General features: G+C 41.5%; 1 protein-coding gene across 2 annotated transcripts in view; it reads right to left on the reverse strand.

Annotated features, from left to right (window-relative positions):
• The window catches only part of TOX3 (TOX high mobility group box family member 3), a 197,343-nt gene that overhangs the window by 58,051 nt on the left and 111,525 nt on the right, over positions 1-27,767 (reverse strand). For both annotated transcript variants that reach the window (XM_089684210.1, XM_089684209.1), the window contains 2 exons: positions 20,515-20,580; positions 4,728-4,757 (listed from right to left, as the gene is read on the reverse strand). In XM_089684210.1, the coding sequence (XP_089540336.1) occupies positions 4,728-4,757; positions 20,515-20,580 (96 nt within the window). The remainder of the gene's footprint in view (positions 1-4,727; positions 4,758-20,514; positions 20,581-27,767) is intronic.

The following is a 27,767-nucleotide window of genomic DNA, read 5'->3' on the forward strand; positions in this document are numbered from 1 at the left end:
CCGAGACATACCCTTGTTTCAGTTCTGGGGAGCAAGAAGAATCAAAATGCAAAAAAGGATCAATTAAATCAATCAAGATTTTTCAGCACTACTATTCCTTTCTATACATTTTTTATAGGAATACAATAATGGCTGAAAGGTTGAATGAAAGGTTTAGTGCACTATAAGGTTTTTGGCAGCACACATTTAAAAAGGTCTACCTATGAAATTCTATGTTCCTTTTTAAAGCAATAAAGCTATTCAAATCCAATAATATAGCAATGGCAGGTTAAGCCATTTAATCTGCTTGAACTTTTAATAGCCCAGCTAGAGCAATGATCAATTTTAGAAAATGATGCAGGGTACAAAATCTTACATATGGTGACCAAATTGTTCCTGTTTGTATGGGTCTCGTACACCCTTTTCTACTTCTCAGCAAAGTCCAAACTATTGCACCTAACATCTTAAAGTTTAGTCATAATCCAACATATGGATTGGTTTTACTTGATATTGTAAGGCATTTGGGATCGAATGACTGAATTACTCACAGAATCCTTATTTTTTTTTACTGTATTACATAAAAAAGGGACATGTACCTTAGTTGCTGTACATATTCTGTTTTTTGTAACAAAACAGGTGCACTCCATTAAATCCATAACCTCTTGCACAGTTCAGTAAGAAAATAACAGTCACATCTTTAAGTAATTCAAATGTGCACAAAATAAGGAACAGTCCATTTCACTTAATCATTGTCTGCAACGTCTATTAGAAATGAAAAACTAAATGCAAATAAGTGATACAGTGGAAACTTCCAAAGGTTTGACAGGTTGTTAGAATGCATTGGCACCAATAGAGCTGGACACCTGGGGTACATGTCTCACAACTCTTACCTGGTGCCCCAGGTGTAGAGTTCTGCTCCATCTGCCATATTAACTGTGCTGCTGCCAGCACTGTGAAAAATACAGGGAGTGACAAGAGAAATAAATGGAAAAGACCAAGTGCTATGATAAATGCCTCATTCAGCTGCCTCTGAGGCAAGTGTGGAGATGGGTGCAACAATGCAAAAGGGTGCAAATAAGCTGGAAACTAGGGTGCAGGCAAGCTATGCACAAGAAGTGCAGGTGAGGTGGCAATGAGGGTACAGGCTGTTTACAGGGGGTGCATATGAGGTGTATGCAAAAGGTAAAGGGGTGCAAGTGAGCTGTGTACCAACTTTTCAAGCAAGATATGTGCAAGTGAAATGTGCATAAAGGGCTCAGGGGTGCAGGTGGGATGAGTGTAGATGAGCTGTGGACAGTTAAGGGTTGCAGTTAAGCTGTGAGCAAAGGGCATAGGTAAGCTGTGGATGAGGGGTGCAGGGAGTGCAGATGAGGTGTAGACAAGGGGTTTTGGGGGGGGTAATCTATGGACAATGGGTACAGTGAGCTGTGGATGTAGAGTGTAGAGGCAAATGGTGGATAAAAGGGTGCAAAGAAGCTGTGGATGAGAGATGCAGAGGCAAACTTTGGCTAACCTCTCCACTCGATGTGTACAATGAACAGCATAGCAAACCGAGCTCAGTAGCCAGAATTATGTGTGCAGTACACAGTGCAGTGGCCAGTGTTGTAATGTATAGTCCAGTGTAATGAGTGCAGTGGTCAGAAGTATGTAATGTACAGCCCAACATACAATTGTACTGGACAGAGTATGTAATGAATGGCACAATATACAGACTGTAGTGCTCATAACTACGTAATGTACAGTGTATATTATATACAAGTGAGAACCATACCATGTTGTATGTTACATACCTATGGCTGCATCACTTTGTATGTTGAATTGTACATTATATACTCCAGACCTACACATTTTAAATTGGAATATTGTAATTACATACTCTGGGATAAAGTGCCCATCGTTTCAATAGTTACTGGTTGCTTAATATTTCCTGACTAGATTAATGAAGACCTTTATTAGGGTAGGCTAAAACAACAGGTTATTGATCTGTCTATATGATGTGTGCAGAAAAGCGTATGAAGGAACTGGCAGATGTGTGCTGTGCATACGCCAAACAGACTTGGGTTCAATTTAAAGGGGAGCACCACCCAAAAGGGAATTTCCATTTTAAGGCCTCCTCGCCTGCTTCGGTTTGTGAAATGGTGCTTTTGGTGAGGAGGGTAGGGGTAGGTATCTGATTTTGACAGTTACTCACTCCCACCACCTAGGCGATCAGAAGCAGAAGTTCTCCTCCACCCCCCTCCCGCCTGCAGTTTTCTGGGACACCTGACAGGTTCCAGAAAACTGTGGGACCAGTCACAGTGTACATTGCCGCTCGTGCATGTGCAGTGGGCACTCAGCTATGAAGCTGTCACAGCCCAGTGCCTGTAGTAAGGATGCTGGCACCTGGGAGAGAGGACACAAGTTAAAAACTGCTGGGCTAAGCACAGCGCTGGATCCTGGGACAGGTAAGTGACTGTTTAATAAAAGTCAGCAGCTACAGTTTTTGTAGCGGTTAACAATTTTTACACAGGAGACTGCAGTACCACTTTAATTATGCCTAATAAAGCATTTCACACTGTCAGTGCAATGTGATCACATTCACTATTTACCTCACTACTTACCACAGCACGCTATGGGCACCAAATCATGCACCTAAGAGTACCCAGAGGTCTTTCACACCAACTGTTACTGTGCTTTACCTACCTAATGCTAGTCACCCACATTAAGTTTTTGTTTTATATTTATATTTTTAGATTCCAATTTACCAACCAAAGTGTACTGCCAGGGTTTTCCTAATTGGATGGATTATTTAGGTAAGTAATACCAGTACACAGCTGAGTGTGTATATTTTGATCTGAAACTAAATCTGTGCGGTACAGGAAAATGGCAACTGATTGCACTCAGGACACTGATACTTACCAAAACTGAACCAGGTAGTGTACGATGGCCTTAGCTCTTCTGCCCATCCACAGGATAGGTCCCTCAGATGTGTTTCACACCCTAGGGGGCAAGAGTGATCTCTCCTGCAGGTGAAGGGCAGGCAGCTTACACTACCTGGTTCAATTTTTGTCACAGAGTCAGCGTCCCGACAGTGATTGGTTGCCATTTTTCTGTAGCGCATTGTAGCTTGCCAAGTTTTTTTTTATTTGATCTGCACCAGTTCATTACATCATATCAGCTGATGTCAGTGATAGGAGCATTAGAGTGGTACTTTTTTTGTCCACATGTAAATCTATGTGTTTTCAGCTTTACAGGCTAAATTACTACTGCATCCAAACTAACACATTTTTAAAAAGCATGAGGTCTCCAAAAACTAACCTTCGTTTAATGTTTTCTAAATCATAGGAGTAACTCTATTTTACTAAACTCAGTAAAGTATTGAACCATGTTAGCCATAAATAGTAGCAGGCAAGTGAAAATATGAATGCACTTGGTCAACTTCCCTTATAGATGCTTTTATACAGAGTGACATTTAGTAAGAGAGACAGTTGCTACTCAGCTTGTCTCCTAGATCGCATCAAGCCATGGATGGATGTCATACAAGGAAATTGTATGGGGCTGTTTCTCAGGATCGTGCACATGGACATACAAGTCCAAGTTTTTACAGATTAAAAGGTTATATTTCCAACAGGAAGAACAGTAAATATAGGCACAAATACTCATGTTTAAAAGAGACTGTCACCACTTTAAAAATGAAAATGAAAGCAAATACAAATGTGCCCTTGCAGAGTTTTTCCTTTCCAATTATAATCAATTATAATTTTTTTATTCACTTGCAAAGTGTCTCTGAACCTGCTGGAAAATGTAACTGCTCCCTATCACTTTCATGTTCCTCTTTTCATGTCATTATCGCCTATCCTATTCTGGGAGTGTCGAATTACACTCTGTGCTGGTCCAGCATCTCTGCCCCCCCAAACTTCCAATATAACTTTCTTTGTAGCTGTGAGGCGAGTGAAGTGTAATATTACAGAGTGTAGCTTGAATAACTACTCTGAGTCTGCTGGGGCTGTTGACATCACATCCAAGATGGCAGAACCAGTCCCAAAGTTTTTGAATATCTACAAACTGGTGGCTTTTACAGGTAAATAACATGCATAAAATATCTTAAAATGAGTATTATCTTCTGGGAAGATTTTTAAAGAAATGGTCTGCCAAGGGCCTCTAAGACAGAATGGCACTATTGGTGCAAGGATAGAAGCCACTGTTTCATTATGTATTCTAACATGTAGTGACAAATGTAGATATTTATTTATGCCGGTAAGCATATTAAACTAAATGAAAATGCAGCATTCTAAAAACAATATTCCCCAATATAATTATGATATATCATCACTATTATTGCCATCCTATTTGACTGTAACATCTTCTGAAACACAGTACAAAGTTAAACATGCAGTACAAAATAATAATAAAAACACAAGCAATGCATGCAGATCTATTTGATTGACAGTAACATGTTCTGAAACACAGTACAAAGTTAAACACACAATACAAAACAATAATGAAAACACATGCAATGCATGCAGGTCTATACATGAGAACCCTGTCCAAAAGGGACATTTAAAAAAAATCAAGATACTTTTGGAAATAGAAGTTCTGATGTAGGTAACATTTTAGTGAAAGCAGAAATGAGAACATAGGAGGGAGATGTAATGAGTTAACATGGATATTTTTGTTAGTGAAAGCAGGTTTTATAAGGGCAAGTTCAAAACCTTCAAGGGTTTGTGAATTATGGCATAAAATATTTATAAAACATACACATAGAGTACCTTAAAGCATTCATCAGTCCACTGCTGTTTCTGCATAAACAAAGAAAGTATTGATATAAGATTAAAAAGAATGAGAATAGGTTTTGGAATAAACTGACACACTATAATAATTAGATTAGGTGAAAGAAAGTATGAAATCAAGATGACAAAGTTTAGCCACTTCACTACATATAGCTATTACACAGAAGTGAAATAACGAACGCAAGTAGGAATACATAAAATTATCTAGCCAACACTGTGGCAAATAGACAACATATATTTATTTCAAAAAATGCCATATATAAAATAAAAGAACACTAAACAGGGTTTAGATGGTTGAATGCCATCTGTACGGAAATGTTGAAAACATTTGTTCCTTTTGATAAAAATGCAAATGCAAAGAGGTTGTTGTATCAACATATAACAGCCTATGTCTGCCACGGTGAATTATCACAGCTGGAATTAAATTGTCTCTTAACAGCTGCTAGCAGCGGACTTTTCATCAATGCTCGATTCAAATGTAGGAAGAAATTCTCCAGAATGAAACATTATGTTATCCTTACAGCTGGGGTTTTGTGTTCATTATCACAAATAAATGCCGGGCCCCATGCCAAACATTATTCGATTATCTAAGCAAGTCTTGATGGTCATAGAAAAGATGGGACAAGTGCGTGGAATGCTAATTTTCCAACTGTCCAGTTGATTAGCAATCTACTATACTGTGGGTGAATATTGCTCTAGGTCCAGTTCACCAGAGATAGAGTTCTAAATCTCTACAATTCTAACCAAAAAAGGTAAAATTGTCCATGTTTTGTAATCAGAATATCTATACTAGCAAGAATATTTGGTCAATGATATCACCCAGCATCCCTAGCCTTATTTGTTTACATATAGCCAGTCAGAGATTTGTCATTTGCAATAGGAGTAACAGGGGTGAGTATTGTGGGACAATGGGTCATCATGACTGATGTGGATCTATAGTGCAGGATGACATAATTGATGGTGGAATTCCACTGGCGGACACTGCTTACTTACTAGTGGCCTGTACACCATTTATATAAAATGTTTAATGCAGTACACCATACTGCTCCACAACTTCAGGTGCAGACTTTAAAGCATGTGGTTTAAAGGTTTTGTGTAAGAAGTGTAGGAGGGTGTTTTAGCACCAAATTTGGTATTTGTGAAATTCCCACCAAATGTGTCAAATGCCCAGCAAACCAAACTTCCTGGTTCTCTTATTACCACTAGTCACCACTTCTGTATAGTCATTGCATCTTGCATGTCTTTTTTGAACAATGCTGTTTATATAAATCTTCAATTTATCTGTTTAAAGTGGAACTTCACTCTCCCAGTCAACATTTACTATTTTTAAACCCTACACTGCTGGCACTAGGAAATAGATAGAAAAATATATTATATTTACATGTCTTAAACTACCCATATTCAAGGCATAGGCAAATTATGTCATACATCCCAGGAGCAGGGGCGGACTGACCATTTGGTAACTCGGGCACTGCCTGAGGGCCCGGGGTCAGTAGGGGGCCCCATGAGATGCCCCTGGTACCTTTTTCATAGGCTTTTTTGAGTTTGGGCAAGGACACAAGGGCCCCATGATCCCCTATTGCCCAGGGGTCCCATGAGTTGTCAGTCCGCCCCTGCCCAGGAGTCTTCAAGAAGGGAGGAGAGGTTTTCTCAGCCAAGCACACCCTCCTGTCTGCATGCCTGGGCTAAGGACAAAAGGATTCCAGGACATAAATGTTACATGAATTATCTGCTTTTACTCAAGATGGCCATGGCCAGAAATGCTAGGGGGTGTTTTTCAATATTTCTCAATAAAATAAAGCAATGGGACAAGGATGGATACGTTTGCTTTGAATATTAAAAATTAATTAAATAACATTTTTGGCGTGTGGTGCTCAGATGCACTTTAGTTCCACTTTAAATATGTAGCATACACTACTAGTATACTAGTGCTATTTGTTTAGTGCACTGCCCTACACACCACTGTTTTGGACCATTACAAATGACAATGGTACCACTCAAATATCTGTATCAAATATTATATTTAAAATGTATGTAAAAGGAAAAAAAAATCTGCAATATACATTGACATTTCCCTGTGTTACATTTCTTTGAAGATCCTACAAGCAAAGAAAAATATCCACTGATCTCCCAGAAATGCACACAGTTTATAAGCCCTGTTGCAAAGCACAAGACTTTTGTGGACTGAATGTTGTCCATTATGCCCACTGTCTTTTGCAAAACTAATCAATCACTCTATCCCTTATAATGTAGGGATCTGAGAGTTAATCATTCTGTAATCCAAAAATAAGAACTAGGAGTGCTCTTTGAGATAACACATGTGCAGAGGACACAGAGAAACTCAATTTCTGGCAGGATCAACTGGGTATTTTGAACTTATCAAATGAATATATAAAGTGCTTCCAAACCAAAAGGGAGAAAATTAGAGAAGCCCATTGTTAGGGTTCACATATACTTTAGGATGTACTATTTAAGAGCTCACCCAAAATGTAAGAAGTACTATGCCACTTTACACAGATTATAGAGATCCCATCCTTCTCCTTATGACAACAATAAACAACTTTGAAAACCTTTTAAAGAGGTGAAGCTGGAAAGAAGATTGTTGTGCTGCTTTCCTGCTCAGACTGAGGTAACCTGCAAGAGAATTCTCCAGATCTCTACTCGAGCCAGACACCTGCACAGGTGGTTTGGATGTTTTCTGGTCAACAGGAGCGGTTATATCTACTATGCATATATTTTAATGTGTGAGTGTAGCAAGTGTATTTCCTTTGGTTAAAGAAAATTTGCTACACTATGCTGATGCACTCATGTCATGTTTTGATGTTTTACAACTTACGAGTCCTTCTGTCTGTCTGTCACTAGAGCTGCAAGGCAACAACCTCTGGGAATATTTTATATATGGACTGATCGCTCCAAGCAACTTATGTTAACATACTTCTTTATTATCGTGAATATATTACGTTACATTTTTTAATTTTATTTTGATTCACTGGTTCCTTGGTGTGCCATTCCTTCCATTTGCACATTCCAGATCCAGTTTTCAATCTGTACATTTGAAAACAGCAGGTCTATTTGACCGTTTTCAGAACAGATATGTGGAATGTAGCCTAGGATGTAATACAAGCTGTAGGGGTCAAAGGAAAAAAAAAAAAAATACTGGCGATTGGTTTTCTGGGAACGAGCCACCAAAACACTTAGTATAAGAATCTCTTTACCTCTAACATTAGGAAAGAACATAGTATATTTTAGACAAGGCGGCACAGGTAAAAAAATAAAAAAAATTGTATTTTAATACTATGGTGTACCATAGTAAAAAACCTATGTGCTTTATATTTTTAAAGCTCAGCCTTTGGAAGAGCTTTAGTTTGGGAGAAAACTCTACAAAAGTATACACGTACACAAATAGTAGGGGGATTTATTATGGGGCCCTCTTTTTCTTATGGGACTGTGGCAGGGGAAACGTTTTAAGTATCCCTGTTGTATTTATACAGTGGAGAAACTTCTAGAAGGTCAGCAGGTTTTTAGACCCCCCATTCGGTATGATGTGAAGGAACAAGACATTAAAAGTTTCAAGCCCGCCGTTATATATTATTATGAAAATGTTTCGAGAAAATGGGAGTTTTTAGCCCCCCACTGCACCTGGGCATACCTGGAAGGCAAAACTGGCCAATCAGAAGACTAACAGAGAGGACAGGGCTATAAAAGGGGGATTCCGATCACAGGGGAAAGCAGACACCTGGGAGGCATTTCTGTGGTGCTCCCCTCCCACCCACCCTTTTTTGTTGTCACGGCCAATTATTATTGGAGCACAATTAAGTATGTTTGATTGAAATGAGATGGATCGTTAGATAGGTATGGTTAATAAGCTGTTTTAATATGTACAGCTTGAGTCGTAGTGACTAAGCTGGTGTTGTGTAGTGATAATGTAAGAAATTTTTTTTAAAATATTAATATTAAGTTAATATGTACAAATAAATAGTTATTAACAAATTATACTTACATTTTATACCAATAATAAAATGGCTGTGACCAAGTTATTACCAAAAAACTAAAAGCTGTGGTCTTTTATTTGGTTAAAGAATAAAGCATACTGCCTACAGTCCCATAAGTTCACCTTTGGGAACATGTTACATGTTCCACCCGTTTTTAGGGTGGAACATATAACTTGTTCCCAATCCTGCAGCCACTGCCTGCTGCCCCCCTCTCCCTATGACAGAAGTACAGGGAGAAGTTTCCCGTACTAGCTGTCGCTTTTCAAAGACAGTGAGGCCTTGCAGGGCTCCACCCACACAGCTGCATCATTCATTCACAGTCCTCTGTAAATGAATGGACTACAGGTCCTGACAGTCTTACCAGCTAGCGGCTTGTAGTCCTCAATGAACTATCATGGCGCTGCGAGTGCTGTGGTAGTTTGTTGATTCTTCCTGTCAGAAGTATCGGCTTGCTCGTGCTTGGGATGTGCAAGCAAGCAGATACATTGACAGTCTGCAGGAGACCTGCATACCATCAGTGATCTGCTGGTTGCTGTGCAATACTTTAGGGGCTCATAACACAAAAATAATAAAAGCACATTTTTTGCCTGAAAAAAATGTGCATTTATTATTTTTTGTGGAAAGGTGAACATATCCTTTAACTGAGGTTTGCTTTTTAAAATGTGCTCTTGCTGCAATTCCATATTTAACATAATTTATCATCTATAGCAGAGAGTTAAGATAATGCACATACCTTTAGAGCAGAGGGTGATTTCACCATCCTGCCAAAGAGATCCAGAGGAAAACTGAAAAGCTGAAAACTTCAAACATGAGGGGACGCTGCAGTCCTGTGCAGAATCATCTTCCTAGCAAGATTTGGGCTAATCAGTATTTCCCATGATCTCCCATGAAGGGGGGAGATGTCACCCTGGCCTACATGTCATGAGTGAAATTCAGCAGAAAGGTAATTATATTATCTATTTTTTTTTTTACTCCACCCACTTTTTAAAATAAAATGGGGCATTTCATCAAGGGGAATGATAGCTTTACTGTTTAGGTACAAGGTTCACCTTAAAGCAAACCCATCAGAGAACACAGGGGGGCTACTTGTGTTGACCTTTTTCTGAAAAAATAACCAAAAACCTGATTTGGCTACTGCCAACACTTCCTGAGTCATTGACCCTGAACAAATATGCAGATTAGAAATGTCAGAGTAAAATCATAAGGCCTCATCTGCACACCATTTCAGTGTTGAAGGGTCAACAAAATTAGCATTTTCATAAGGACAGCTTAAAAATGGAAGCCTCCAACTTTTTCTTATGACAGGTTACCTTTAACCCATGAGGCATAAACAAAGGCTTGAATAATTAGCCCCACCTAGTTAGGAAACCTTGCCCAAAGGCTTTAAATATCAGTATATATACATTATTTATTCAAAAGGTCACTGAATCATTGTTTATTAATTAAAACATACACAGAAAAACTTGAAAGGTAACCTTTATTAAGGAAATATGGGAGGTTGACTGCAAATTCAAAATACTACCTGACCATTTTGCTGATCCAAAGGCTTTAGTACTTACAAAACTATTGGTTAGGAACTGATGTGCCGATTCAAAATTGGCTTTACTCTGACTTTTCTGATCTGGCTTCTTGCTCGATTTTTAAAAGGAGGTCAGCATTGGCTGTATTTCTGTCAGTACAGGTTTCATAAAGCTTCTGCTCTGCTGCAGCACGATGATAACTGAGCCGTTGCTCATTTTTAAACCATATCACGAAGGTGTAAAAGTGTATTTTTTTTTTTTCACTATGGCAGCTATATTATATTGTACAGGTTAACCACTGACCCACTACTCATAAGAACAAAAAAAAAAAAAAAAAAAAAAAAAAAAAAAAAAAAGCTTCAAGAGCCAGATTTACCTGGTGAGGAGTCAGCTGGGCTACTATTAATTATGCTAGAAACACAGGGCTTTGTGAATCTCACCCTACTAAAGACAAGATTAAAGTGGTTGTAAGCCAAACAAAGAATGTCCCTCTATAGTATTTACTTGTCTCAATCCAGAGCACAAAGAGGTAAAAAAGTTAGTTCTGTTCTCGTGTGCTGTGTGAAGTGGAGGTGGGGGGTGCTCTTCTCTCTGATCACCTCTCTCTGAGCTCAGCAGACCATAACTTCAGCTCCCCTGCCCCATGATTTGTGAACATTCAGACAAGCTGTATAAATTCTGCACTTTGAACAGCTCTGGAAAAGAGAGGGCTGTAAATACAAGTAAAACTTGTGTAGTCAGATTTGTTTCATTGCTGTGTGTCACATGAAGCTGGTCACTTCACCAGTTATAGAGTAAGGGTTTACAACCACTTTAGGCTAATCTGAAAAGATACAAGTAGAAAGTATGTAAGCTAAATGCACAACACCTTCCAAAGGAAAATCAGTCCTAAGTCCTCCCAATAATGAGACATGTGCATGATGTCCTGTAACATTTCTAGCTTAAGATGTATTTACTGGGAAACAATATCACCTTAACCCCTTGACGCCGACGTCACACAAATATACAGCCTCACGGAACTGGACTTTATGTGGGGCCGCATATTTGCGTACCTGTCTTTGTGCTGGGAGCGCGCCACACTAACGGACTCCCGATTCCGGGTCACATGATCGCTGTGATAGCCTCTGATTGGCTATCACAGTGATCAGTCAGTCACTATGAATGGAGGAGATACATTGTATCTCTCGAACTCCTGGCATAGAAAAAAAAAAAAAAAAGATAAAAGAAAAAATACCTAGAGCAAGGTTTGATCTAGTTTAGTGCCAGGGTTAGTGTGTGGGTCAAGGTTATAGTCAAAGGTCAAGATTAAAAAAAAAAAATTGTATCAGTGTCATTTAACATGTCAGTGTGTTTTAGGTAAAGTAAAAAAAAAAAAAAAGACAAAAACAAAATGCGCACTATTATTTCTGGGCTGTACTACGAGTACAAACAAATAACATACACATATATGGTATCGCTGCGATCGTCAAGAGCTGGAGAATATATTTTGGGTTGTTCTTTGGTGGTAGGTTATGGTAACACACAGCTAAATAAAAAAATTATTTTTTTTTTTTTTACTATTTTGGGCCAGTTTTCCTTTGATAGAAAAAAATAATAATCAGGAGATCCATTACCATTTACCACCAAATGAAAGCTCAATTTGTCCTGAAAAAAATGCGGTATAATTCACCTTGATGTACAAAGTAGTTGTGATGATATGTATGGTTTTACTAACATGTCAACGTTGCAAAATTGTGCTTAGGCATTTAGATTTGTTTTACCCTTAGGCATGAATGAGTTAAGCACCAAAAATGAATTGCATATAGACTGTATAAAGTCTATATATTGACTTTTTACATTTTAAGCTCCAGAAACTTGAATTGATGTATGATATCCCAGTCCATTCTAGTGCTGGCCATTTGCATTGAGCTTCGATGTTTGTGTATTACATATACTAGCAATTCTTTGCAATTTTCCAGTACTTTAGCACAATACTATTTTTTCTGTGTGTCTTTTTCTTATGCATGGCTATGAACAGACTTCTAATACTAAACATCCAAAGGGATCTACTTAGAAAAAAAATGGCTGGCCATTCCTCCATCCTTGATGAATTCTGACCATATCCAGTGATTTTCTCTGATCGTCATCTCCATCTAGTGGCCATAATGTGGCATTTTTCTTGAAATACCTCAATCAGAAAAACATATCACATTATGGCCACTAGATGGAGCTTACACTCAAAAGAAATCTGTCAGGGATCACGGCCCATGGAGCCGCGATCGCGGCTCCGTCCCTCGCGCATGCGCGGTGGCGGCAGATCGCGCCGGGACACAGGCACCAGGGCCCGGCGAGCCGCGGCTGACAGGACGCCGCGCATGCGCAGTAGGAGCCGCGGGCGCGCCTCAGGCGTCCAATGACAGCCGGGGGCGCGTCCTAGCCGGCCAATGACAGTGCAGGGCGCACTATTTAAAGATGCCCTGCACTGTCACAAGTTGCCGCAAGGTCTTCCTGTGATCCTGAAGTTCCTGTACCTGCCTGAGACCCTGATTGACCCTGACTACGCTGCCTGCCCCTGTGATTGACCCGGATTGACCCTGACTATTCTGCCTGCCCCTGCGTTTTGACCTGGATTGACCCTGACTATTCTGCCTGCTCCTGCGTTTGACCCGGATTGCCCTGACCATTCTACGGATTGATACCCCCTGCTGACCCTGCGTGTGACCCGACTACTCTTGGCCTACCGATTCTGTACCCCGCTTACCCTCACGGGCTCACGATCAGTTGTTACCCTGCTAGGGCCGTTAGCCACTTCACATCTGGCTCTCCCGGTACCTGTCCCCAAAGGTCTCCTCGGCCACTGGGGGGCCTGCTCGGAGGTCGTGACCTGGCCCGGGACTGTTTTAAGTCCATCCCCACCATCAGGGGCCCTGGTGAAAGCACAGCCCGGGCTTAGACCCCACGCTCTGAGTAGGTCCGCCAGTTGGCAGCCTGAGGCACCACCGGCGGATCATAACAGTACCTTGCGGCCATGACAGAGCCAGGAAGTGTACCGGCGTCCCTAGAGGATATTTGTCAGCACCTGGCAACCTTGACCCAAGCTTTCCAGAACTTCCACAGTCGCTGCGCCCGACTGGAGGACCGCATGGATTCATTAGCTCCCCTGACTCCCCCTGCTCAGAGTCCTCCACCTGCAGAACCTCCCGCTAACCCGGGATCCGGAGCGGTTGCCACACCCCTAGCTCCCGAACCCCGCGTTCCCCTGCCAGAGCGATTCCGTGGTGACCGGAACCGCTTCCGAGCCTTCCGAAGTGCGTGTACCCTGTACTTTGACTTACAGCCCCGCACGTTCACCACCGAGTCCATCAAGGTGGGGTTTATAGTCTCTCTCCTGCAGGATGAGCCCCAGGATTGGGCTCATCGTCTGATGGAGGGGCACGACCCACATCTTGACTCCGTGACCGAGTTCTTTCGGGCCATGGCCGTCTTGTATGACGACCCTCAGCGGGCTGCATCCGCAGAGACTACCCTATACTCACTGCGGCAGGGCCGCCGGGCAGCCGAGGAATATGCGGCCGACTTTAGACGTTGCATGGGAGACACCAGATGGAACGATGCGGCCTTATGTCACCAGTTCCGCATCGGGCTGTCTGAGTCTCTCAAAGACGAACTCGCACGAGTAGGTCTACCTGACACCCTGGAAAAACTGATCGAATTGGCCATACAAATTGACCGTAGACTAAGGGAACGTCGGCTGGAAAGGAGCAGCCAGGGTCAAAGGGTGGCATGGATTCCGTCCAGAGATACAGCTCCAACCCCAGGGAACCATCCGCGAAGCACGGAAACAGGGGACAACCCGGAACCCATGCAACTGGGATTGGCCCGTTCCCACTTATCGGTCGAGGAACGTCAGAGGAGACTATCACGGAACCTATGTCTGTACTGCGGGGAAGCTGGTCATCAGGTGCGCTCGTGTCCTGCTAAAATGAGTAAGTCCACGCCCGTTTCTCTTACTTTACCTGCAGGAAGGGATGATCAGTCGAGTTACCTGGCCATTCCTGTGTCTTTGCAGCTCCCCGGAGGAACATTGTCGGTGACCGCAATCGTTGACTCAGGAGCCTGTAGTTGCTTCATCGACCTGACCTTTGCCCACCGGCAAAAGATCCCACTCCAGACCAAAGAAAGGGGGTTCAACATCTTCTTGGCAGATGGGTCCCGTATAAAATCAGGGGTGGTGGACCAGGAGACACCACCCATTTTCACCACAATGGCAGACCATCACCAGGAGTTCCTCCGCCTGGATGCCATCGCATCCCCCCTTTTTCCAGTCATTCTGGGGCTCCCTTGGCTGAGGGCCCATAACCCCCAGATTGACTGGGAAAGGGGGACAATTCAATTTCGCTCCCCTTATTGTTTGAGTCACTGCCACGTCACAGGACCCATGGTGCCCCGGTTCCTCCTGTGCTTGGATGGCGACACCAATCTATCCCAGGTTATTCCTCCGGCCTACCACGACTTCTTAGACGTCTTTAGTAAGCGAGGAGCAGATGTTCTCCCTCCGCACCGTTCCTACGACTGCCCCATAGACCTCCTACCCGGATCTGAAATCTCATTCGGCCGTATCTTCCCCTTGTCCGAAACAGAATCGGGTGTGCTGAGGGATTATATTGACGAAAACCTACGGAAGGGATTTATTCGTCCATCCACATCCCCAGCCGGGGCCGGATTATTCTTCGTAGAGAAGAAAGACAAATCGTTACGGCCTTGCATTGACTACCGTGACCTGAACAAAATAACAGTAAAAAATCGTTATCCTTTACCCCTAGTCCCCGAGCTCCTCCAGAGATTGAGATCCGCAACGATATTTACTAAATTAGACCTGCGGGGGGCCTATAACCTAGTCCGTATCAGGGAAGGGGATGAGTGGAAGACGGCATTCCGTACGAGATTCGGCCACTATGAATATTTGGTGATGCCGTTCGGGCTCTGTAATGCTCCGGCGACCTTTCAGCACTTTATCAACGATGTTTTTCGTGATTTTCTCGACATTTTCGTGGTGGTCTACTTGGATGACATCCTAATTTTTTCCCCCTCACGGGAGGTTCATCGGGGTCACGTAATACGGGTACTAGAACGGTTGCGTCTACACGGGCTATACGCGAAGGCAGAAAAATGCTGTTTTGAACAGCACGAGATAACGTTCTTGGGACTGGTTCTCTCTTCCGCGGGGGTCGCGATGGATCCCCAGAAGGTCACGGCGATCTTGGATTGGCCAATACCCGCCGACAAAAAAGGGGTACAGCGCTTCATTGGGTTCTCTAACTTTTACAGGAAGTTTATTAGGAACTTCTCCGGTCTGGTCTCCCCAATCACACAACTGACGAAACTAGGGGTCCGCTTTAAGTGGACTCCCGAAGCGCAGACGGCATTTGAAAGACTCAAAGAATTGTTCACCTCTGCTCCCATTCTCTGCCATCCAGATTCTTCCCTCCCATATGTTTTGGAAGTGGACGCCTCCGAAAATGCGGTAGGAGCGGTGTTATCCCAAAGGAATGGTACCAAGGAACTACTGCACCCCGTGGCGTTCTTCTCCAGGAAGTTGACACCAGCGGAACGTAACTATGACATTGGAGATCGGGAGCTTCTGGCCATAAAAACTGCTCTTGAAGAATGGAGGTATTTATTGGAGGGAGCCACGCACCCAATTCTAATATTCACAGATCACAAAAACCTTGAATATTTAAGAACGGCGAAACGACTGAGACCTCGCCAAGCAAGATGGGCCCTTTTCTTTTCTCGATTCTCATTCCATATAACGTACCGACCCGGGTCTAAGAACACTAAACCAGACGCTCTGTCCCGCATGTTCGAGGACCCCGACGACGCTGTGCTGCCGGACACCATCTTGCCTTCTGGGAGTTTCCTCGCTCTACAAACGGAACTTCGCTCCCGGCTTCTCGATGCTTCCGTAGGATTACCAGTTCCGTCTGGGTCACCCCTCCAGAGCCAGGGGGGGCTGTTTTGGAAGGAAAACCGGATCATGGTCCCAGAAGAAGTGCGAACCTTGGTCCTGGGGCACTGCCACGACCATCCAATGGCGGGCCACTTCGGGGTAACGAAAACTCTGGATCTATTACGGCGCTCGTTCTGGTGGCCAGACATGATCAAGGATTGTGAGCATTACGTCCGAACTTGTCCCACCTGTCAAAGGAACAAGCCCTCCAGAACTAGGGCATGGGGACTGTTACGTCCATTGCCCATACCCAAGCGGTCCTGGCAGATGATAGCCATGGATTTCGTGGTCGAACTTCCACCATCCCAGGGCTACACTGCAATAATGGTGGTCGTCGACCGCTTTTCAAAGATGGCACATTTCGTGCCCTTGGAGAAGACCCCATCAGCACCAGAAACGGCACGGATCTTCATCAAGGAAGTGGTGAGGCTCCATGGGGTTCCCGAAGATATAGTGTCCGATCGGGGGGTCCAATTCACCTCCAGATTCTGGAAAGCCTTATGTAAATCGCTGGGAATCAAGCTATCGCTTTCATCCGCCTACCATCCACAGACCAACGGCCAAACTGAGAGGACCAACCAGACGATGGAACAATACTTGCGGTGCTACACGTCTTACCTCCAGGATGACTGGCTGTCGTTGCTGCCTTCCGCGGAATTCTCGTACAATAACTCGAGTCATTCAGCTACGGGTCAATCCCCGTTCTATGCCAATTACGGGTATCATCCCACATTCCTCCCTGACCTTATGCCTGAGAATCCGGTACCGGCATCTCAAGACATCTTGGAATTCCTTTCAGTCAATAACAAGACAATTCAGGAAGCCATCGCTAAAGCCCAAGAGGACAGTAAACGAGCATTCGACGGTAAGAGAAGAGGAGAATTACTGCTTCGACCAGGAGATCGGGTTTGGCTAGCAACAACCAATTTGAAGATGCTGTGCCCTTCAAGGAAGCTGGGACCCAAGTACATTGGCCCGTTTCCTGTAAAACGAGTCATCAACAGGGTGGCCTACGAGCTCGAGCTTCCGCAGACACTCAGGATACATCCCGTGTTCCATGTGTCCCTCCTGAAGCCATCTAGACCGGATCCCTTCCCGGACCGTGAATCTAGACCTCCCGAGGCAGTCGCCATAGGTGACCAGGAGGAATATGAAGTGGAGACTGTCCTCAGTTGCCGAAGGAGGGGAGGCCAGACGCAGTTCCTGATAAAATGGAAGGGGTATGGTCCTGAGGAGAACTCATGGGAACCCGCCCGGAACGTTCACGCGCCCAGGCTCATCCGGGAGTTTTTTCGTGCTCACCCGCGGTGGAGAGATCAGTGGGGCTCCCGGAGGGTGCCCATTGGGGGGGGGCAATGTCAGGGATCACGGCCCATGGAGCCGCGATCGCGGCTCCGTCCCTCGCGCATGCGCGGTGGCGGCAGATCGCGCCGGGACACAGGCACCAGGGCCCGGCGAGCCGCGGCTGACAGGACGCCGCGCATGCGCAGTAGGAGCCGCGGGCGCGCCTCAGGCGTCCAATGACAGCCGGGGGCGCGTCCTAGCCGGCCAATGACAGTGCAGGGCGCACTATTTAAAGATGCCCTGCACTGTCACAAGTTGCCGCAAGGTCTTCCTGTGATCCTGAAGTTCCTGTACCTGCCTGAGACCCTGATTGACCCTGACTACGCTGCCTGCCCCTGTGATTGACCCGGATTGACCCTGACTATTCTGCCTGCCCCTGCGTTTTGACCTGGATTGACCCTGACTATTCTGCCTGCTCCTGCGTTTGACCCGGATTGCCCTGACCATTCTACGGATTGATACCCCCTGCTGACCCTGCGTGTGACCCGACTACTCTTGGCCTACCGATTCTGTACCCCGCTTACCCTCACGGGCTCACGATCAGTTGTTACCCTGCTAGGGCCGTTAGCCACTTCACATCTGGCTCTCCCGGTACCTGTCCCCAAAGGTCTCCTCGGCCACTGGGGGGCCTGCTCGGAGGTCGTGACCTGGCCCGGGACTGTTTTAAGTCCATCCCCACCATCAGGGGCCCTGGTGAAAGCACAGCCCGGGCTTAGACCCCACGCTCTGAGTAGGTCCGCCAGTTGGCAGCCTGAGGTACCACCGGCGGATCATAACAAAATCACTGTATTAAGCAAAATTCAGTCAGATGAATGCTTGTCACATTAATCCAACAGTTTATATTTAAAAATAGACTCCAAAGTGTTGAAAATACTACATCAAGATAAATGTGAAAACTGCATTAAAGCGCATGTTTAGGAGAATTTATTACAAAATTTATAGTATGTAGCCAGCTCTAGAAGGCATGCCATGCAGCTTTACAGAGCCCACAAACTACAATGGCATGATGAGGTAATAGCATATAGTACACACCATATCAGAAAAATATTAACATACCATACAACTGTACATAACCCAACTCATAATGACACAATGAGGCAACAAGATGTATCTTTTTTGAGACCACCCCCTGATCTATTTGGAAGTAGAATCCATCCATGGCAAGTAGTCTAATATTTTTTACGTTTATCTACAGAAAAAAAAAAAACTAACAAGAGTGTGTCCTAGATAACATTTTGATAAACAGTATAATGACAATTATTCTTACTGTGCAAAACCTTGTTACAATGTAGACAAAACATGGTCTAACCAGAAACTTTGGTGCCATTCTAGCTTGCCTTCAATCTACCAGCCCGACTGTCTACTTTACTTCTTGTACATTTGCAGGGTGCTAGGCCTTCCTAACAGAAGCCTTAAAAAGCCCACACCCAAGTAAGATAAGGCCATAGTATTGGCTGAACTATTAAACTCAATGCCTCATGGAGGCCACACATCTGCTGTGATGATAAAAGCAACCAATCTCCCTTTAGATCTGCATGACAAAAGGGTAGCTGCAAAACAAAAAATTCCTAAAATCGTCTGCATGAAGAATAGAAGAATTGTAGTGTAGATTATTTTGTAATTGTCTCTAAAATGTAATTCTAGTGACCAAACTGCCTATCTGAAATGACAATATGGCCTATTTCGACTGGGTGATGGAAGGATCCAAAAGCAATGAAATATACATCTACTATTCTGGGTCTAGATAGCAAAATGTCCACATCAAGGATGTCCCAGTTATCTTCCATATGAAATATTAAGATTGTATTTAATCCCCCTGTCAAGCATGATCCCTTGTCACCCCATCCACCTCCTACAAGGTCATCAACAGCAAAAAAAAAAAAAAGAAGATATATGCCAACTCTCCAGAACTCCATCCTCTGCTTCCTGTAGGAAATTGATATGCAGAGTCAATCTTACGGTGTGTGCTGATATGACTCAGAATTTTATCTTAATTCATGGGTTTCTCTATTTTTCTTTTAGTGAAGTGTTATTGAATTGTGGACATAAAGGAATTCAGGCAGGCCATGGAAGCGTAATGTATCTTAGGGAAAGTGTATGGCGATACCCAAACATAAGAAAAATATAAATCATAAAGAACTGCAAGCATCCATGTTATACAGATACACTTAAAATGGTCTCTAAAAATATTTGGAACTCTTTCTATAATGGATTAAAAATGTGAATTATTTGATCAAAGAGGATAATAAATGGTTTCCATTTAAGAGTTATAGCTTACTTGGTGGCTCAAATGAGCATGAATACCAGTTCGTGGGATGGTTGTAATTTCAGAGAACAAGAGATATTGTGGTAAGGTAGTCTGAAAAGCAATATATTTTAGGGTTGGTTTTTTTTGTCAGTTTATTTATTTTAGGTGGTCAAAACAGAACACACGTAAATATATGGATATTAAAGCTGATGGATATTTAAGAATATATGTAGCCCAATGAGCATTAACAGAAAGAACACACATTTCAGTTTTTAGTATTTAGTGTAGTTATAAAAATGGCGATCTGTGACTAGCTGCAATGGTTTACTACAGACGGATATTTGTGTACTATATGTAACTGTAATTTCTGCAGAACCTAATAAAAAAAATCTATGTGTTTCTGACTTTCAGTAAAGTCGCCTTGTTCACAGAGTGCTTGATTTCCCATTAGGCAAGTGCCTACCACATTGCCATGCTGCAGGAGTATCTGCCTTATGGCCAGCTAAATTGAGTGGTAATGTAGTACTGTCAGGTTATTTTCTTTCTCATTAAAGTCTTTATTTTGTGCTCCATGAAACACATTCAGATGCAGAGTTTCAATCTTATTTATCCCCTGTCTGCTAAATTATCTAAGCAAACAGATGTATATGAGAAGAGATAAAAGTACACCTACCTCATTTGCAGCGAGAAATGCATTATTGGCTTCTGCCATATTCATGTAGTTGTTATTATTTCCAAACTGAAAAAGAATAGGGAGGAAAAAAGAGAGAAGATTGTTTTGCTTAGCAAATCTAGAGTTTGATATATTTCAGCTTATAATGATCCAAACAAGCAATAACAAACATTTCTATTTATCCATCATATCAGAGGAAGATAAATGTTGTTTCCCAGAAAAGCAGAAATCTGAAAGCATGCAGGCAGCAAGTCACCCAGCATTAGAAATTTAATTACTGTGTTCCACTCCAACAAAATGATATCTTATGCATAAAATACAGTGGCTCAGAAAAACAGATTAATGGTGTTCGATCACAGATGCATTTACAATATGTTCATACAAATGTTCCTGAAATTACGAGAACAACTTTGGACTCATAAGATACAGTCTATGTTTACAAAAAAAAGCCCTAAAAAGGGGAATCATCCAAATGGGACACCTGCCTGTTCTGATGACTGTTGCTTTAGAGAGATTTCCTCTCACTTCTTGTGTCTCTAGGACAGGTAGCGTGGAGATTTGAGTTAGGCCATTTGCACACTGCAGCTTGAAAAAGCTCATAGCCCATTATTTACAATGTGCCTTTGCACACAACCAAGTAAATTAATGCCATAAATATCTAAGTAAAAAAAAACAAATACAAAAATAGGAAAATCTGCATTTCTGGTCAGTAATTTACACCGCTTAAATAAATACATTTTTATTGATCACGCAAAACAGCTGTAGAGTGATTTTATATGCCAGAGGTCCTGCCGCCATTCAAGTTAGATTGGAGACTATATATGTAAGTGAGACCAGCGGTCAGATGTTTTTATGGCTTTTTACGGTTATTGTCTGGATATCTGTTTTTTATAATAAATAATGCATTAGAAGATTTTTTTCTATTGCCGGTGGTATTTTTGCAGATTGAATGAACCATGAAAATAATGGAGAGAGATCAGATTGAATTCAAGTTCCTGAGGTGAATTCTCAACTGGTGATCAAGCGTGTTTTGCTGTTCTATTTGTATAGACAGCAACGAAGTTTGGAGAGTGTGCATTTTTACCTAAGGTGGAGGTTCAACACAATTCAAGTCACCATAGGATTGAACATTTTATGATACATCACTGAAGAAGAGTTTAAATTTGGGACTTTCTTATTTCATATCACATTTAAGTATATTTGCACCTATGTGTGTGTGTGTTATATATATATTTATATATATATTTTTGGGGTTTTCAGTGCTGCAAAATGTATTTATTATGTTAGTGTTTTTGGTGTATAGACACAGTTTTTGCTAGCGGCTATTTAAATTTTGTGATTGAGCGCAGACATATAGATTTATTTAATTTTGCAATTTACGCCGCTTGCATGCAAGTACGCACGTATGAGCATAAATATTAATGAGTTTTCCCCAAGAATATATTGAATGTGCATATGCACACATAAATACGTGTAAATAGGTGCAAAACAAGTGCCTAAAATTAAGTTTATAAAAGCAGATGCTCAAACATCAGTACCATAGGCAAGAGGCCATAATGTAAGTCATAGGTTAAGTTTTAGGATGCAGGTTTAGTGGTATATTTAAGGGTTAGGTTAAGTGTTAGGAATAGGATGAAAGCTTCAGGCCAGGTGTTAAACTGAAGGGTGAGGGATATGTTTAAGGAAAGGGTTGTGTGTTTGAGTCTACTTAATCATTATGTACAGGTTAAGCTGGCTAAACACTATGAATATATGGGCCGATTCCTCAAGAACCAAATTTGCTAAGTGGGAGATCCTGTTGGTCCCCTCCCCCCAACTACCATTTGTTTGAAGAATCAAAGGCTTCGGATGGAAAATTTTTGGCCAAATAAGATCTGCCTTCAATCAGATTTAGAAGTATGGAAAAACATAGCAAATCTCTAGAAAGGGCACATATACTGCTTTCTCTTACTACAGCTGATTCTATCCTCCGCTCCTTCTCCAGCCCCTGTGTGCTTGCATTGGTATGGTGTCATAGTTTGAAGACTATGCATCCATTCCTGGGTTAGGCCTCAACCCACCATAATTTTCACTAGGGTCTGATTACAGGGAAACTGACTATACACCCTAATGGTGGTCCTGATATCTTTTTATGCATTCTCATTAACTTTTTTTAGGGGAATAAAACAAGCTAAAATTTAGCAGCACGGGGCATGCTGCATTTTAGAATAAAAAGCAGTACAATATAATTCATGGCGAAAGCAGCAATAACTGCAAGTTAAAACTGCTCCATATGCTCCAATTAAAAATTTAAAGGCTTTAAAGTTAACCTTTACAGAAAAAATAATAAGTGCACATTTTTGCAGGAAAAAAAAAAAAAGGACATTATGTTTTCCTGCAGAAGCCTGGAACGCATTGCACCAATGATCATTAGATCAAGGGTGCAATGTGCTTTCCTGCATACATGTCCTCTGGCTTTCAGCCCATACCTCTGTATGGGCTTTCTGTTGGAAAGCTGGAAGACATGTCACTGGACAATGAGAACGCTCATCAGTGCCACCGCAGCTCACTGAAACTACAAGACTCCACAGCTGTGCAGCTTTTAAAAATTGTGACATTAGATGATGGGAGAAAAACCTCCACCTGCTGTCACATGGAGAGGGGTATCAGGGGGAGAGGGGGCAAGAACTGGAACATGTTATAATTTTAAAGGATAAGTTCAACTTTAGAACATGTAAGTTCCAGATTGTCCTAAAGTCAGCGTCACCAGCAAAATACAAGTACTCATACAAATACTCACATGAACACACTCCTCTTACAGTAGTGCTACCCTTTGAAAATTCATGAGCTTCACATATGAAAACACACAATAAACACAAGTTCAGGTTAAATTTGGTAACATCTACAAGAAGTTCCACTGGCTAAAAAAAAGCTATTATCTCAAGGACCAAAATAATTCAGAAAAAAAATAAGTCTTTCAATGAAATAAGAACTGGGTTAGGAATCCTCTTCTGAACAGTTAGCATGCGAATGTAATTACTGTAGAAACTACTGCTAATCAGCTGCGAACTGTATCCATTAATTAGTATTTTCCCTGGAGAAATTAGGAAAATTGGTAACAATGTTAACACTGCAGTGTACCGAAGAGGGACACAAGGTCCTCAGCATTAAGACTAGCAGGTGGTTTCAATGGTCCGGCTAATTTGAAAAGCATCCACCTGAAGGACTGTGACATATCTCCTGCATCTTTATTAGCCTATAATTAATAGCTTATAATTTATAAACAGTGTGATCATCTTGGGACATATGTATATATATATATATATATATATATATCTATCACCGCTTACCAGCAGGGACTCTGTTTTACTTAAGAATAATATTGAGGCTGTCCAGGCCAGGCATATTAAAATGGAAGCACACATGACACAGAGCTTTATTTATAATATGTAACATAATATTATAACAACAACATGACTAATTGTATGTTGTAAGTTGTCTATCAAGTTAGTCATATTGTTATCCAATTATAAATCACAAAAATGTCCGCAGAGATACAAACTCATTTGGGTTGACTTACTGAAGGTAAATAGGCTTTCAAGTGAAGTTGCACTCATTTTACTCAGAGCTTAGTAAATGTGGTGATGCTCTACAGATTTCCATCATCCAATCATGTACAAGCAAAAATGTTTTTCTTAAATTTTCCTTGCACCTGATTGGGTATACTTTAAAAAGTGAAGCTTTACCACATTTACTTACAAAGTACACAGCCAATTTTCCCCCAGTAAACAAGCCCCATTGTGTAAGACACGCCAGGACAACTCTGACATGGAGTGTTTAATACAGTATAACTAGTGTGTTCTTTGGAATTGCACTAGGCTAGGTAGTTTTACAGAAGCAGTGCCATTATTATATTATAATATTATTATATTTATTTAGAAAATGATGGTCTCTCCCCTAAAGGATACTATAGTCACCAGGCATACAGGCTGGTAACACCATGACTCAAGGTCCGCAGCCATCTAAGTCTCCTCCCCATGTCAATACCAGACCATACTCCATTCAGCAATAGGCAATTGCTTTGTTCTGGTGTCCTATAAGAGAACAGAACTCTCAGATCATCAACCCAGTGCTACTGGGCACTAAGCTCTTCTCAAAGCCAGGGAAAGAAAAGGTGCTGCATGTAGCTGGAGAGGATGCTTATGAAAACCAACACATCCTTTGTGTGGGTAGTAAAGTTTTAAAAAATGATTTTTTTGAACCATCAGTTTAAAATAGCAGAACTTAATCATTGATCCTTCACTGGCTGTACACTTTTGAGAAACAGCAATGTCAACGGCTATCTAAGGGAAGCAGCTCCCCAAAATCTGCACTGTAGAACTAGCCAACACAGAATTATTGTAGTTAATGGACCATGAAATCAAAGGAACTTTCCATGGCCCACTCCCCAAGCTCCAAATGAGTAATTAATTTAAAGGAAGCCATTGTGATGAAGTAGAGTCCAACAACCATGGATATACCAGTCCACATCCCGAATTAAAAAATGACAGTAACAATTTGGAATAGAAGAGAATATGATTTTGCAAATATTTTGGTACAAAAACACAAAGATATCCATTAAATAGCACCACTCGATTACTTTCAAAGAAAATATAAGAAAATAAGAACTTACACCTAGTCATGATTGACAGATCAAAAAAATACAATATACCAGAGGTGAATACAGGTGAAAAGTTTTGGCTACCTATTTACAAAGTGGTTGAATGCTATAAAAGCAAATTGATTTTGCAGTGCCAATAAGTCAACATTTAGTAAAAAAGTACTGGCCTAAACATTATGTATAGATGAAAAAGGGTAATTATATAAAAAAAAGAAACACATCCTGGGTTTCATCCCTTTATGAAATAGCTTTGCTGGAATACAAACATAGTCCCACTTCTAAGAGTTCTCAGCTGTTAAAATGGACATTTATTTTGCATGCAGGTTTGTTTTAATTACCTTGCTGCTGCTTCTTCTATGCATGCAAAACCATTTTTCGTATATCTGTTAAAGCACAGTAGCTAGAACTAAGAATTTAATTACTCTTAACTGCATAAACACATTGATGAAATTCTTATGCGTAACACTGAATTATACAGTTATAATTTGTAAAATTAAATCTTTTGCACCAGTACAAATGTTAAATCATTCGAGCCAGTGTTAGCCAGCAGAAAAATAGGCATTTGCCTAATAATGCAGAGACCAATGTAAATACTGCGCTCAACTGTACTGTGCTTACTGTACTATGACGGAGAGTAAGGAAAGCTGCTGATTTGTGGGTATTCTTATGTAATCATATCATATTATATCATACACATAATTAATAAGAGTAATATATTATTGCACATTATTTTTCCAGTATTAGGTATTGAAAATCTACCAGAATGTTTTTCAGCCAAATGTGTCTAAAAGAAATCAAAAATACATACATTAGCCTCATTTGCATTAAGTGCTGTATTTAAAGTGTGAAATCCCTTTGCGGTTTTGTGTTTTGTACCTATAGGTAATCCTATAATAAAGCTTACCTGTAGGTACAGTAAATATCTCCTAAATGTGCACAATTTAGGAGATATTTACATGTGAAGCAGCTGGTGACATCACCAGCTCATGTGCATTGCACTGTCAATGGATGGCATGCCATCCATTGAGAGAGCTGGGCCTTGGCTGTGACTCCAGCGTGCATTTGTGGGAGTGATGTCATCACAGCTCGGTCATTCAAACAGTTGGAGCACATGAACCCGGAAGGAAGACCTGGTGAAGATGGAATCCCAGTCAGCGGTGACAGGGTGTGCTGGAGGGATCCATTTCACAGGTAAGTCTGTTATAATGTGTTAGTATCATTAGTAACACATTATGACATTACTCTGCGGGAGGAATGGGGAAATTTATTTATTTTTTTCTTAATATTGGACTAGTATCTCAATAGCAAAATAACTATACGCTCACTGCTATGTTGATACTGCCCCACATACCCTTCATTATTATTAGGTAGGTACATCAAAAGGGGAATGCAGAAAAATGGGCTCCTCTCAAATCACCAGCTAGTGCTTATGGACATAAAAGCCAATAATGGCACAGCCGACCCACATATTTGTAGCCTGTTGTACTAGGCTGGTATTTTAGAGGGAGGGAGGAATTACATGTACAGGTTTGTACAGTTTCTCTGTAGTAGCTACGTATTTGTAAGTTATTGCAAACACTCAGCCTACCTATTAAGCAGATTCTGCACTAAAATCTCAACCACGTAGCAAATAAATAATTTTAAACCAATTAGATGTGATCTGTAGACTTCTGCTAGTAGAGAAACTCTTTCTATAGTCATTGGTAAAGCTCTGTTGTAGCTTGGGAGATATTAATGCTTTTTTCTATCCACACCTTATTATTAAGCATTTCCTTATGTTTTATGTAGCTTTAGAGCTTTCCTGGGCTCAAATTAACATTTTTATATAACATTTAAAAATAAACTTAATGCTTTACATATTTAAATGATAATTGTATATTTATCTTACCCGGTCATCATAATGTATCATTAAACTTAAAGTGATACTAAACCCAGGACCCTGCATTCACTATATCTGGTCTCCCACAGTACAAACAACATGGAAATGCAATTATTTTAGTAAATGTAAACTGCTAAATACCTTACACAAGTGCAATCTTGTGACTTCAGCAGAGCACTGGTTAAAGTTTGTAGGAGGAGTTTTCTTTCTGCTCTAGGAGGATGTGAACCTCTGACCCTCTGTCTGGACAGTGCTGATCACATGCACTCTCCCAATAAAAAAACAAAAACTTCTCTAGCAAAACACACCAAACTGAGCATGTGCATGTGACCATGGGTTCAATCTGTATCAGGTGGTCATTTCAACAAGAGGAGGGGCAGAGAAGAAAGGATCAGTCTTTTTACACAATGCCAATGCAGGGGATTAACCCCTTAGGTTCCACAGTAAGTATAACAAGCATGCTTTACTACACATACAGACTGATTTTACAGTTGTGGGTTTATTAACACTAAGTATTTTTATTAAAGACTAGATTCATCTTTTAATGTAATTAGCCAATGCAGTCAAGGAATCCCCATAGATAAGTATTGTGCAGCATTCAAAAAAGTTTATGGATGTAAATGCCATACCTGTAGGTCATTTGTGCAACTAGAGAAGTCTGGCCAAAAACTTCCATAGATAGCTTTGCCAATGTGCGGGTGTGTGCTTCTTTGTTAAAGTCCTCTCACATGCACA

This window comes from Staurois parvus, unplaced genomic scaffold (genome assembly GCF_062004578.1).
Source record: "Staurois parvus isolate SC_StPar_1 unplaced genomic scaffold, SC_StPar_1.0 ptg000339l, whole genome shotgun sequence".
Lineage (NCBI taxonomy): Eukaryota > Metazoa > Chordata > Amphibia > Anura > Ranidae > Staurois > Staurois parvus.